The sequence below is a fragment of the Musa acuminata genome, chromosome BXJ1-8 (assembly GCF_036884655.1).
Source record: "Musa acuminata AAA Group cultivar baxijiao chromosome BXJ1-8, Cavendish_Baxijiao_AAA, whole genome shotgun sequence".
Classification (NCBI taxonomy): Eukaryota; Viridiplantae; Streptophyta; class Magnoliopsida; order Zingiberales; family Musaceae; genus Musa; species Musa acuminata.
The window spans coordinates 52,708,904-52,724,241 of record NC_088334.1 but is presented as its reverse complement, the minus strand read 5'-3'; the positions used below and the strand labels follow the sequence as shown (position 1 = coordinate 52,724,241).

Here is a 15,338-nt window from a genome sequence, read left to right as displayed (position 1 = left end):
ATCAATATACAATCAAGTTTTGAATTTTAAAGTATAATATTCAATTATCATCTAGATAGAACACCAACCATTAGTTAAAAACAAAAGATAAGCATAAGTTAATCATTTACATATGTTAAACATATAAAATAAGTCAAACATAAGTTATATAACCATAAAAATATCATAATTCTTTCGGTTCAGACATGAGTTATTCCTTCTTCCCTTTTTTTCATCAACAAAGACAAGCAAAAGTTAGATATACATCACTAATTTTTTTTTCTTTTGTTATAAAAAAAGGAGAAATATATACATAATAACAACTCAAGCTACTCAGCTGAGAGTCAAAAATGCCTAAATAAAATCTTAAAATATTCATAAAAAGTCTCAAGATGTTGGTGTAGATATTTTTCTCTTTTTTTTTTTAAATTTCAAACATAATATCCTTTCTAAGGTCATGTACCATCATTCAAAGAAATTTGATATAGCTAGTTTCCTTTTAAATTATTTTTCATTAAGAGGTTTTGTAAATATATTTGTCTATTTATATTTTGTATCAATGAAGTCGAATAATATATTATGATTGCTAACATGATCTCTAATAAAATATTATTTAATGTCAATATGTTTAGTAAATAAGATTTTTTGTTAATCAAATTACACTAATATTATCATACTTTATAAAGATTTTTTTAAACAGAATCGATAGTCAATGTTTCATCCAAATTATTTATACACAACATACATTTGGTAATATAATGAAAATTTGATCTTGAATAACTAAAAAACAAGTATATAGCCTACAAACTAACAAGTTCTAAATATACTTTTTATATCTATTTTACATTCTACAAAGTTAACATCAACATAAGCAATCAAATTTATGATACCATAATCCTAGAGTGGGTGTTCGTTTTTAGTACCTAAAATTGTATTTTACTATTTTAAAGTGAGATTATTTGAAATTAGATTGAAATCTTGTGTAAAAACCTATATTAAACATGATAACAAATCTAATGTCAATAATATACAGTAAGCTATCTATCTATCTATCATCGGTATCATTATAGTGTTATCATGAAGTCTTAATAAAAAACACTATAAAGTTAATATAAAAATATTGACTTTAATTTTCTAATTAATTTCAGTGCATATAATATAACAATTATAATAGGACATCGTTTCCATCATGTTTTTCGTACAAGTGATAAAAAGATATTCTTACATTATTTTTATTCTCATTTAGAAAACATTACAAGGCTAACATAAAAACACAATAACGATATTATTTCTCTAATTTTTTCATTCATTCAAGTTTACACCATCTATAAATTCTAGCATCATGCATCATTTCTCATTTATATTCAGAAAACACTGTAAAGTCACAAATCATCCCCAGACCAAACAACCCTATCATTTGGTCCATAGGGTGACTCACTTATAATACATGGAAAAACATAGGACTTTTGTAGGGATATATTTTAAGATTTTAAAATTAAAAGGTGACTGGTTGAGAAAAAAAAAATAAAAGGGTATCTATCCATTGAAAAATTATCTAAAATATAAGTATTTTTTAAAATATTTATTTTTTAGTATAATAAATAACATATAAGATGCTTAAATATGAACTCCAACTTGATAAGAACAATGCACAAACTAGGGGTGGGTCGAAGAGAGAGAGAGAGAGAAACTTTCTCTTCAGGGTCGTACTCACCAATTATGTCATAAATAGAATATTATAATGATATATTTTTTTGATTTGGCATGATGTTAAGTTTTTTTTTTATTATAATTTTACAATATATATTGAAGTAAAAAAAAGCTTTATAAAGCTAAATTAAAATACATCTATTCTTCCTTTTTCGTTTCTTAGACCTCTTCAGTCTTCCCAACCACATTATAAGAAGGAAATATATTTCTATTTGTTCGATTGTTCGCAAGTATTAACAAAAACATAATATTGGAAGTGCAATTTTAAGATATAAATATAATTGCAAGTTGGCAACATAATAAAATTTATCGCAGAACGAACGAACAAAATCGCGCACGTGCCTGCCACGGGTTACCTCTTTCCATTTAGCCGGCCCACAGACTCATACCGTAAGGACAAAACATGTTCTTTTTTTCCACCTACCCCAAACCTTATTCCGTCTTTCACTGGCTGAGTGCATGAAAAATGCGGGACCCATCGCGTGTGAGGCGGTGCTTTCACGGGGACGCAACTTTTTATGGCGAGGAAACTCCGCCAAATAGTATAAAGCCGGCCCTCTCAGATCAACAATCTGTGGAGAGAGAGAGAAGAGAGAGAGAGAGAGAGAGAGAGAGAGAGAGGATGCCAGGGTTGAGAGGTCCGTCCGATTATTCCCAAGAACCCCCTCGCCACCCGTCGCTGAAGGTTAATTCCAAGGTATTCATCTCCGGTCTCGTGGACCTTCCGACCACTTCTTTTAGATGGATCAGTCCTTTTAACTACTCGCCAGTTTGTTGATCTAAGACCTAGCATGATATCTTGGCTCCTTTCCTTATGTCATCTTATCTCTGCTCTGTACATTGTAGATGTCAATTGTTAGTTTTCTGGAATGAATCGATTATGAAGCGAAATAGAATGACTATGTTCATTCTTACGAGGGTTGTTTCATATTTTCTGCCTCTGCTTTCATTTACGTATACTTATTGTCCTTTTTGAGGATTGGTGAATTTATACTTCTTTCGACTGTTTGCCACGTATACATATCTTTTCAGGAGAATGAAATGTTTTCTGAGCACCATGAGCTTTTCTGAATTTAGCATGAGAGGAAGGAACCGACTTTTGTGTTTTACTGATCAAAGGACTAATTCTTAGTTTCATTTATTGTATTTCACGCAATAATATTTTAGTCTGATTATATCGTAATAGTTACTAGATCATAGTAGATCTATAAAATTTTCAACCTCTTGGATCTCATACTTCATTACATTTTGAATGTTATGCTATTATGATGATTTTAACCTCATCAACTTGGACTTTTTTTGGTGAGTTGATGCATACTATCTTGTATGTATGTAAAATGCCAATTTCTTATGTTGTCTTGTTGTGCTTTTGGTCTTAAATGTCATCTGTTACTTCTTTCTTTCAGACAATTCTCATATGGCCATTTGATTTATGGGGGACAATTCTCATAGGGTCGAGCTAACTATTGCAGATGGCTATGCAGGATAAGCAGTGCTTCAAATTGTAGTAGATGTAGTGCATATAACTTTTTCTCAAGTCCTGGAGAGCCATTATACTTGTATTGTAGCATCGAACACTTATGATGAGTAATTTGAATATGTGGTGCACCATCGTCCAGACTTTTTGTCTTGGTTTTAATCTCTATAAAGTTACAATGCTGCAGAATTTTTCATGACATGCAAAATAGTGTTACTCTCTTGTACGAATACCTCTTGTTTTCTTAAGTAGAAGTCACTTCAAAAGGTGAATAACTTCTTTATCTCTGCATGTTCAATTTCAATTTTTTCATAATTGTTCATGCGAACCTGCATTCAAAAATAAACTGTCTCATATCTGAAATCTGCATCAAACATTTTTTTTTTTCATGTTTCTGGTGCAGGAGCCATTTAATGCTGAGCCTCATCGTGCAGCTCTATTGTCATACATTACTCCTATCGATTTTTTCTACAAGAGAAACCATGGACCAATCCCAGTAGTTGATGACATTCAAAGGTCATCTTTTGTCAGTTTTGTTTTCCAGGCTAAAGAATACTCGACTTGCCTATATTGAATACTTGTTTTGTTTCTTTTCTATTTTGGTAAAACAGATATAATGTTAGCATAGGTGGTTTGGTGGAGAAGCCCTTAGAGATATCTATGTTTGAAATAAGGTACTTGATAAATGGAAAGAGGTTTATATGTTACACAAATTAAGATGCTGCTTATCTTTAGGTTTTAAAAAAGTAACTGATATTGCTAAATGGTTTATAGGAGGCTGCCCAAGTACAATGTCGTTGCAACCTTACAGGTAGCTTGCCCTAAATACACATATAAGTATTTTCATCATTGGTACATACATCATGTATACATATTTATTCCACATTGTCAGTTATCTTTTGCGTTTAAATGGTCAATAAGGAGACAAGTCCTCTTGTGCTGTTCTGAGTTGAAAATTGTGCAGTGTGCAGGTAATAGAAGGACGGAAATGAGCAAAGCACGCACAGTGAAAGGTGTTGGGTGGGATGTTTCTGCTATTGGAAATGGTACACATCATACTCTTGAATGAACTGTTAATTTGATGTCTGCATCATTCTTGAGAAAAATGAACTTAATATGATCGAGACCATTATTCTACTTAACACCATCAAATTCCGTTTGTAGTGATAACCTAAAAATGCTTGTTATCTCATATATATGTTGCTGCTTTTACTGATGTTTTTCTGTTCAAGTTTTTGAAATGTCTAAAGCATTCACTGTCAGTTATCCTTTGAAAGCCTCAGGTTGAAGCTTGGGCAAACGAGGAGGGTGTGTAGGAACAACCACAATCATACAACTACATAAACACACATTAAGTACAAATATTTAAAGAAAGAAAGAAACATGGCATATAATATATGATGGAGTTGTGAACATCAACTGTTTCATATTGGACATTTCAATTAGGATGCTAACACTTGTTACATTCTTACTTCATTGTTTCCATTGCAGGTTTTTTGATGGAAGATACTGCTTAAAATGATAATATAACTAAAATAAGAAAAAATAGGACAACCAAATGGAGGAGGCTTAAAGCAAGGTCTAGGAGGGATCATGGATATAGCATTATCTAGGAAAGAACAAAAAATATATATTAAAAAACAAACAATAATATTTATCTAAAGAAACAAATGTCTATTTTTATTAAAGATTATGTAGAGACAGAAATGTATCAAATGGATATATCAACAAATGGGAAATCATTCTCCAAGTTGAATTTGAAATTTTTTTTTGTTCAGAAAAGAAAAGTTGTAATGAATGATAGCCTTGATAAATGGGATGTTATTATATTCTTCCTTTCTTGTAAGTCTTATTTTTTCTATTGTACTTAAGGTTCTGTAGAAAAGGTAAAAAGATTGTAATTGGGACACAGAGAAAATAAATGGATGAAAGTATGTTTTCTAATGCTATGTGTGAATGGTATGCTGTGTGTGAGCGGTGTTAGATGTTCATTGTCCACGTATCAAACATGTGGAGGTGTGAGGCCTTGAACTAGAGTGAATTAGATAATTATCACTTTTTCATATTATCTTTTTATTATTGTTTTCTTTCTCCTTCCCTTCCGCTATTCACAGAAAATATCCACTTGTTTGGTATATAAGTTCTGTTTTAGTCGAGATATTCCATGGTCAAGGTTGATTCATGTCTCAATTAATTGAACTCGAGATGAGTTCCAATACAGTGAATTCATATGACGAGGCATAATTTTGATTTATTTTTCTCTTGAATAATTTTGACTAGTTTAGGGTATGTTTTGCAAATTTCTTTAGTTGTCACATAACAATATCTACTATAATGTTACAATGGTTATTAAGATTGTCGAAGAAGAAGGACAAGGTAGCCAAACAAATTGGAGACAATCATTAGTTTGATTGAAGATTACAAAGAAAATGGAAGGATGATTAAATCTCCTAAAGTTTCTTTTTAATCGAAGATTATATAGATATGAAAAATATATCAAAAAGATATATCATCAAAAACAAAACTATTTCCCAAAGTAAATCTGAAATTTATTTTTTCAGAGAAGTAAAGTTGCAATGAATGATATATTTTGATTTATTGAATTTTATTATATTTTTTATTATATTTTTATGTTTTTTTTCTTGCACTTGGGATCTATAAAAAGTAAAAAAAGGATTGTAACTGGGATATAGAAAAATGAATAAATTAAAGTATGTTTCCCCATATGGCATATTATGCATGAGTGGTACAATGATCTCTAGTTAGTTACCACTCCCCTGTTATCTACCTGTGATTATCTCTCTCTCTTTCCCTTCCATTATTCACAAAAAGAATCTGCTGCTTATTCTGCATCAGATTTATCCATTTCATTTCTTATCATCCTCTCCTTCCGTTCCTCTATTTTCAAAAGAGCATATACTTCCTCTGTTCGTCCTCTGTTCAATGCGAACTCGTCCTACATCAATCGCTTAGAACCAAAACAGGGATTTTTAATTTTTTTACATTACTCAAATGCCTCCCTTCTCTTTCTCCTCACATTTGTGTGTCCTCTCTCTCTCTCTCTCTCTCTCTCTCTCTCTCTCTATATATATATATATATATATATATATATATATATATATATATATATATATATATATATATATATATATATATATATATATATATATATATATATATATATATATATATATATATATATATATATATATATATCTGAAGCCATCACATCTGCATTTGCCACAACCTATGCCCTTGCTTTTGACCTTGCCTCTATATACTCCTCTGCCTTTGGTATGCATCTATTGCCTTCTTACATTGTTGCCACCTCCTAGTCCTTGCATTGTCACTTACTCTAATAGAAGTATGGCTTCCTCTGCCTTTTTCTCTTGCTCCTCAGCCTCCTCCCCAACTCTTCAACTCCCCTCTTCTCTTTCTTCCTTTCTCTCTAGTCCGTATTGGCCATACTAACCTGTGTAGAGTGCCAGTATCTCTCCTCATACTAGTACCATACTGATCAGGCTGTTGCCGATTACTATCATTTTCAGATGGAGATTTAACTCTAACGTTTCCATGCTCTTTCCCTTTTTGTCCATACCTATAGGTATTTTTTAAATAATTTTAACAAAGTTTTTCTAAGGTTCCCTTTTGATTAAATTACATAGTCATACTTGAGGTGCTAAAGAACTGACAATAATAAATATCTGTTCTCCTAATTCGGACTTTGTTGTCACCTTCACACTTCTTTTCTTGTTAACAAACTATGTTGATTATTCTCTTAATCATTTTATCAACTAAATCTTACCTCCTTTTGAAATGCGTACCTGTATCCAAGTTGATAGTTTACTCCTATGATCATGGACAACTCTTCTTGTATTAGTCTTGTCAATGATACTTGGGAGTTTATGTGATGGACCACTGTTGGAACCTATAGATACTTATTATTTTCTAGTGATGGCTTCTTGTTCCAATATGTTTCAAAATTCACTATAATTTCCAACCATACAAGTAGCATCCTAGCAGTCACCGGTGAGGCAAGAAACAACAGTAAGGAGGGAGGGAGTGATTGAGTTGGACTTCAAGCAAGGTGCATGCTTGAGCCTACAAGGTTGGGTTTGCTAACCAAATGAATTTTGAATCCAAACAACTTGACATGTAATGATCACCTAAGTGAACTTATCATGTTCTTAGAGTAATAGAACTGGACTTTGTAGACAAAGTTGGAAGCAAGTTTCCATTTACTACAAATGTGTGAGTGTAGATGATCTACTCATGAAAACCTGGGAAAGGTGTCAAGCTTAAGTCGAGAACAATATGAAGTATATGTGAGAAACGTGCATGTAAGTACTTGGACATGAACTAAGTGACAAAAGAAAGGAAAGTAATCTTCCTATCCAAGGAATGCTATGTTGGGTACCAGACCTGTTCGGGTGATCTGGTCAAACCGGTAAATACCTGTCATACTGGTGTACCATGTATTGGTACACTGGTATGTACTAACATTTCAGAGAGAAAGAAAAAGGAGAAGAGGATGGGTCGAAGAAGAGGAGGAAGAGGAAGCAAGAAGGAGAGGCAATGGAGGAAGAGGAGGAAGAAGGAAGAAGAAGAAGCGGTGGAGGAGGAGGAAGAAGAAGAAGAAGTAGAAGCAATGAAGGAGAAAGAAGAAGGAAGAAGACGAGGAGGAAAAGAGGTGAGAGTGTACTTGGGAGATAGACACTAGCGAATGGTAGGAGTGACGATGATGAATGGTGGCAGTGGTATCGCAAGAAGATGGCAGCGGCGAAAAGAAGGCTCATGAAGCAGCAGCGGTAGCTACTTTACAAGATGCAAGCGCCAGTTGCTATTTTAGGTTTTTTCCCCTTTTTTTAATACTAAGTTGGATGGGTCCCATCGCTGTTTTATTTATTTTTTTCTAACTTGGACCGGATCGCTCAAATCGGGAGTGGTCCACGTATCAGTCCATGTGCGAACTGATATTTACCTGCTCATTTGGTACAATTTTGGGTGGTACGACAGTCATTGCTCCCATCTTCTATTGTTCCATCCAAAACCAATGATGCTAAAACATTGCTTTGTTAGACTCATTTCTAGAACCTTGAGATAGAAGTGTTTAGTATGATAAGATTCTAACTATTCTTTTATAACCTTGTTACACCCTTATAGTTCTAGGACTATGATGTTTAGAGGCATCTTGGTACTAGATACTTCTCTTAAACCTTTTTATATATAGGCATTGTTGCTTGCTGTATACCATAATCTAAATTTGCAAAGTGACCTTCCGCAGCAATATGGGGAGGTGCAAAATTAGCTGATGTTCTTGAGCTTGTTGGAATATCAAAATATTCTTCATTCTCGGCACTAGGAGGGAAGCATGTTGAATTTGTTAGCATTGACAAGTGCAAAGTGAGTACTTTTTCTTTTGTATGAGTTAATTAAGGAGACCAGATTGCAGTTTCCATCATGGTATAGTTAAATCTTTTTTTTTTAGATGTTGACTGCCAATTTGCTGCTTTCGTTATAGAGTTCCTGAATGTTTTATACATTATATTGTACTTTTATTAGGAGGAAAATGGTGGACCCTACAAGGCATCAATATCCTTGAGGCAGGCGGCAAATCCTGAAGCTGATGTTTTGCTTGCATATGAAATGAATGGGGAGGTAATGAGTACTTAGTACCTACATGCATGTGGTGTTTCTGTTTGTAGGGGGTTCTCTTATTTCACATGATTATCATAGTAAGGCAGTCTGATTTTTTTACAATTTTATTATTTTAGATGATGTCTAGCATTTATCACTGTTTTCTTGTTTCTTGCATGATCTTTGCTAAGTTCTCCACATCAGTTCCTTGAATATGTTGCATTTTCAACTTTTTATGCTGATTCTGTGATATAAGCCCTTTGTTGTTTTACTCGAGAAGATTTCTTTCTTTGAATCATGCATGGTATCAAGCTTGTTCTCGTACTGCCTTTCAGCTGCTTGAATTTTTTTTATTGCAGGACAACTGGATGCAATCTTTTTTTATTGCAATATATGTTTATTATATCAGAAAAGCAACATTGAAGAAATAGGTTTTCAAGAAAGTGAAATAATGGCTTACACTTTTCAGCCATCGAGATAGAACTCTCTTCCCATCCTGATGATAGCATTCTTTTTTCATTTTAATATAAGATGCAACATGTTACCAAACTTATATAAATATATGATCAAATACCTCATCCTAGAGTTAGCAAATAACCACCAAAGGGCTTTTTTTTGTCAAATTGTTTGTTTCACATATCAAGCCATTGGTATGGAAGTTCTTAGATGAACTGATAATGGATTGAATATTTAACATCATCTAACATGCTTAGATTGTACTGTTAAATCAGTAGACTGACAAATAAATAATTGCTTAACTGTCCTAATTTAACATGCCATCTATGGTTCATCATTTCAACAGAGAAACAGTAACTATTTGGGAAACTGAAATCTTCCGCCACAAATCTCTTTCTGCAGTATGTTTCATATTTGGGTAATTCAGTATTTTAAGACAGCATTTCATTTTCCCAGATGTTATTGTTTTATTTGGTATTAATTTTGATGCTTATTTGAGTTAGCATTTGGCTTTTCCAGATGTTAGCATTATGTTCAATATCAATTTGATGCTTCTATTTGGTACCATCATCATTTAGCATGGAACATTACAATTAACTTTTCTGAGTGTTGCATATCAAGATCCTCAATCGTGATCATGGATATCCATTGCGGGTGATTGTTCCTGGTGTAATTGGTGCACGATCTGTAAAATGGTTAGATCACATCAACATAATTGAAGATGAATGCCAGGTTTTTTTTGAACTTGTTAAACTATCAAAATTTATCTTCCGTAAAATTTATTAGTTCTTTGTCTTCCTCAAAACAGGGTTTTTTTATGCAAAAGGATTACAAAATGTTTCCACCTTCAGTTAATTGGGATAATATCAATTGGCTGACCAGGAAGGCACAAATGGACTTTCCTGTGCAGGTATATTGCATTCATTTGTACCCCAATATCATAGCTTTTTTTGCAAAGTAGCACTAGTTTGAGTCATTAAAATTTTAGCTTTTCATTTGAAGGGAACAAAGGGAAAGCTAAGGGCACAATAGAAATGTTCTTGATATTAAGATTTTGACAACATATTTCATCTTTGACGATTGTTTCCCAAAATGATCCATTTTACATAAAAATTTAAACCCTTGGTCAATGGAACAAAGTAATTTGTGACATCCATCAATGAATCAGTTCCATGAATACATTTGCTAAATGACTTATTAGTTTTAAGTTATTTTGTCAATGTCTTTGTTAAGTTAAATGTTCTGGCTATACAATCTTTTCTGAACATTCTAACAAAATTCTTTAAGGAAGACCGCCATTCTCGGTCCCAAGTTTGTATGGAGAAGGTGAAGTATTGCATTAGATCACCAATAGCCAGCATAAAATTATCAGGTTTTATGAATATGGATCTTAACCACTTTATAGGGTTAGGTTGTCACTTGGAAGTAACTCGAGGCACCTTCACCGCATGTTTTTACAAAGTGTTGACAAGAGGAATAAAATGCAAAAAGAGGAGATCTGAAACTTGGGTTAAGAAAATATCAATATGATGTGGATTTTGATGACTACTAATATTAGGAGCAGGGCTTGGGGGATCCTTGGAAAATCCAAATGAGGTGTAATTTTAAAAGAGAGTTGGTGTTGGTACGAAGAAGTAAAAATAAAAACAATTATTAAAAAGGATCATGCTTTAAATATTGATTCAAGTTTTAAAAATGAAGAGATTAGAAGATTTATAAAAGCTAAACAAGAGGCAACAAAAATGTAAGTATTGACAAAATACAAGATTTATGATATACTTTTTATAGTAGGTCAGGTGCTAGGGCTGGGGGGAAATAATAATTTTCAACTTTCAAAATCTAGAGAAAGAAAGAATAGAGACTTAAATAATATTAGATGTATAAAGGGTAAGGATATAAGTATATCTGTTAATGATATGAAGATTAAGAAAAGATGAACTTATTTTTATAATAATAATAGGTTTGGTCCTCATATTTGTTGATAAACAAATAAGGTAATCATAGATAATAGTAGGTTTGGCAATCATAGATTTGTTTGTAAAATTAGAACAAATATGGCGAAAGAAATCTTAGGAAAGATAAAAGTAAGAGTGAGATCAAATGTTATTCATATTAAGGTTTGAAAAAATTGGGAGATTAAGGCATAGCTTGGTCGACGAGTTAAGTTTATTTAACAAAATTTCAGTAGAGAAAGAAGCCTTATTTGTCAAGGATGAGCTTTTGAGTACCAATTTATAAGAATAAAGGTTATAGGAATTAAGATAATGAGTCACTATGAGACTTTGGGAAAGGGTGATTAAATGTAAAATAAGATGTGAAATGGAATAAGTCTGAGACTTAATTTGGTTTTATGCAAAAAAATTAACCATATATGTTATTTATTTGTTTAAGGCAATTAATGAAGTTGTATAGAGAAGAGAAAAATATGCGTATTATTTTTTATTAAAAAAGCCTCTGATAGAGTTCTAAAAGATAGTGGGTTTAAAAAAGAAAGATATATCTTCTAATTATATTTGCATCATAAAAGACATGCATAAGATAGCATAGTACTAGTATTAGAACAACTGAAAGTGTGTCTATCGGGTTTCCTACTACTATAGGTTTAATTAAGGATTAGCTTTTGATCATTATTGTTTTATTTTGGTAATGAGTGCACCTACCAGTGATATACATGATAGATCTCTGTGGTATATAGTAAGGATATTGTCTCATGCAGAATCCATGACGGAAATGGATACATGTAGCTAACCCTAAATTGTTGTGACATTATGGCTTCTTTTTATTTTTGTCTTGTTGTAATGAAATTCTCTGGGGAGATTCTTGAGCAGTTCATGCAATTTAAGGGTTAAAGCTTCCTTTTTCTATTATTGTATCCTGAAGGGCAACTATAATGCCAAAATCCTCCGCTTTTGTGTAGATTTAGCTGCGTGCAAGTACTTCTTATGATTGACAGAAATATGTAATTATGGTCAGTATTGCTTTCAGTATTTGTCTGAGCAACCAGCGTCGATTCAATCTCAAACTGGGTTACAAGTGAGGCTAACTTTAGTGACCTATTGTCTAGTAATATAAATAATTTCTTGAAAGACTTTATGTTAATCGTAAAGTTCAAATGGGATTCAACAGATACTTGACAATGTAACCTTGTTAAGTATCTTAAGCTTTCTTATAGAACTACAAACTGTTCGCTATGTTTTCATGTTGTCACACCAATTACTGTTTTTTTTTCGTGACATTCTCATGAAAAAATAATTATACTAATTTATACTGATTATCGGGTTGACAGTGTGCAATATGTTCTTTAGAGGATGTGGATGTTGTAAATCAAGTAAAGGTATGTGAACTCACTGGTTTAGACCTTTATATCTAAATATTAAGGTGATATGTTTAATCTACTTTAATATGTTGTATTGCAGGCTACTATTGCTGGATATGCAGTATCTGGTGGTGGCCGTGGAATTGAGAGAGTAGATATATCCGTTGATGGGGGAAAGACATGGTTGGAAGCTGAGAGATATCAAAGACGCAATATACCATATCAATCTGATGATATGAACAATGACAAGTGGGCATGGGTTCTATTTAAAGCTACTGTTGACATACCGGAAAATGCTGTGATTATTGCTAAGGCGGTAAGGGCTATACTATCGCAATCGGCTATTTGGAACTTGGATTGTGTCTACTTGAATGTTGTCATTTAGTTCTTCCGAATATCTTGGTAGCTTATCCAGTCTTTTTTATTCTAGTAGAGAAGTTCCGGGTCTTCTGAAGAATTTACAGAACACTCTGGTTGTTACTAAAAGTATACTAGTAGCTGAAATGACCTCCATATGGCCATTATCATCCGCTTCAATCCTGATCTTGCTCTTTTAAAACCTCAGAATATACCTGGGAACCTTCATTGGAGCATTGTTTGAACTTTGAAGACCCCATGAAAAGTAAAAACTGGCCAATCTTTATAGTTTAGCTTTTTATTAATATATTCACACATATGAGTATACTTGCGTGGGTAAGAAAACATGCACTAGGAGTTTGTTTAGCTGAGATGTAAGTGTTGTGGTCAATAAACAGAATTATTAGGAAATATAGAAAAATTCTTGCATCTATAAACAATTAGGTGTTGTCGATATAACAAGGGATAATTATTTAAGATGATGGTATTTACATGTCCAAATAAAATTCATAGATATGGTTAGACAACTCAGTTGATTAGTGTTAGTACTACAAGAAGTGCAAAACGGAGCACAATGAAATTGTGTTATATGGAGCACAATGACAGGAAAAAAATTCATGTGACTAATCCATAATAATTGAGTCATGACTTGTTGATATTGTATATATGAGTTAAAAAATTTAGCAGTTCAAATCTCTCCTGACTTTAGTTAGTAAATTCTTGTTTTATTCTGCTACAGATGTGTTGAAAATTAATTCTGTAAATGCATCTGAACTATGCCTCTGGTAGAAATTATATAGAGTTCAATAAGACAGATGATTTTGTATGGTGCATTTAAGTTTTTAAGCAATCTGCAGACTTGATGGTCTTAATCTTTAAATGGGTGGGGACAAAAAAATGTCATCATCGTCAAGTCCTGTAAAGGTTCCTATTTAACCAGTGACGTTCGTTTCATTGTTACAGATCCATGTGATGAATCAGTGGATAATGGTTTCCAAGATGTGATGCATCAATGATTTCTTATCAGAGTTGAATAAACCTTTGCTATAATGACAAAGATTTTCTTTAAATTCTATCGTCGGTGTTGTGCTTAAATCAGTTTTAAACTAATCAGTTTTGACTGATATAGTGTTATTTAATTTTTGTATTCCTTCAATAATCAAGGTTCCTCAAACTGTTATTGCAGACAGAACAACATATTTTTTAAATCCTATGCATTGAGTAGTGCTTATGCTGCTGCTAGTCACTAATAAGATGATGTTTAATATTTATTAGGTCTTTAGGAATCGATTTATTTCTAGGAAATCCATGAGCAGTTGACATATTAATTGTCCCTTTGAATGCCTTAGGACCAGTTATTGCTTTTACATATATATTTGATGGAATTTAACACAGATATTAATTACTGTTATCATATTGCAACACTTGCTAGAATATGCTTCCATGTTGAGATATTGATCCAGACCACTGGATCTCATAACTCCCAAGTTTTGATGAGCTGGACACGTTTCATCAATATGCTTTCTTACTTGAGTTAGCATTATCAATATGCTCTTTTGCTTCAAATTTATGTATGTTATTTTCTGAGTTGTATCTATTCAATCTCTGCAGGTGGACACTGCTGCAAATGTCCAACCTGAAAAGGTAGATGCTATATGGAACCTAAGAGGTATACTGAACACATCGTGGCACAAGGTCCAAGTACGGAGAGCCTCACCAGGGATGAATTCCAATCTGTGAAACAAAGGAGGTAAAAAATCGACAACATCCTATTTTCCACCCGATTGATTTCATGTCAACAGGAACTTTTTAAGTTGTAGATTTCAAACTGGCACGGAACTTGTTTACTTCCCTCGTCACCTGTTTGTACCCGTTACTGTAGATTTACAATTCTGCTCAGACCAATATATCTACAGCAGCAGGTGGTTGGACCCCATATTTTATTTATGTGTCTGTCATATGAGTCGACGGTAGAGATGTGATGTTTGGATGACTGACTCCGGTGATGATCATCCCTAGTGCCAAACCTACATATATATATGCGTTTCCAAACTTGTATCTTATGCTTTAATGTGTGGTCAGCAAACAATTTGACATCGAATAATACTCTGAAAGCTTCGAATATTGATGCATATAATCAATTTTTGAGTCAATATTTGTGTTAAAGCTCATGCATGCATGCATGTATACAATCACTGTGCCTATAAAGGATATATTTAAAATAATTAATTTTTTTTAAAACAAAGGATAAGTGTCAAATATAAAAATTCCAATCCAGAGTCTTATGATAAAATTGTCAAGTCAATAATACCCCTTCACTCTATAATAATTCATTGTATTCCTCGAAATTTAGTTATTTATAATTTTCATCCAAAATCATCTAATTTCTCATGCTAATAATTTTTT

General features: G+C 32.7%; 1 protein-coding gene across 2 annotated transcripts; it reads left to right on the top strand.

The window, feature by feature from the left end:
• The first annotated feature begins 2,225 nt into the window (after window positions 1-2,225).
• On the top strand, window positions 2,226-14,870 carry LOC135581579 (sulfite oxidase-like). 2 transcript variants are annotated; one of them, XM_065081175.1, is made up of 12 exons: window positions 2,226-2,386; window positions 3,570-3,682; window positions 3,778-3,840; window positions 3,941-3,977; window positions 4,131-4,212; window positions 8,451-8,569; window positions 8,729-8,824; window positions 9,881-9,991; window positions 10,068-10,169; window positions 12,546-12,593; window positions 12,676-12,891; window positions 14,544-14,870. In XM_065081175.1, exons 1-12 carry the CDS (start codon window positions 2,312-2,314, stop codon window positions 14,670-14,672), a joined length of 1,191 nt encoding a protein of 396 aa, XP_064937247.1. In that variant the 5' UTR covers window positions 2,226-2,311; the 3' UTR covers window positions 14,673-14,870. The 2 variants fall into 2 exon arrangements, with proteins under 2 accessions (XP_064937247.1, XP_064937248.1); XM_065081176.1 differs by lacking the exons at window positions 3,570-3,682; window positions 3,778-3,840; window positions 3,941-3,977 and having other exon boundaries at window positions 2,266-2,386.
• The last annotated feature ends 468 nt before the right edge of the window (window positions 14,871-15,338 follow it).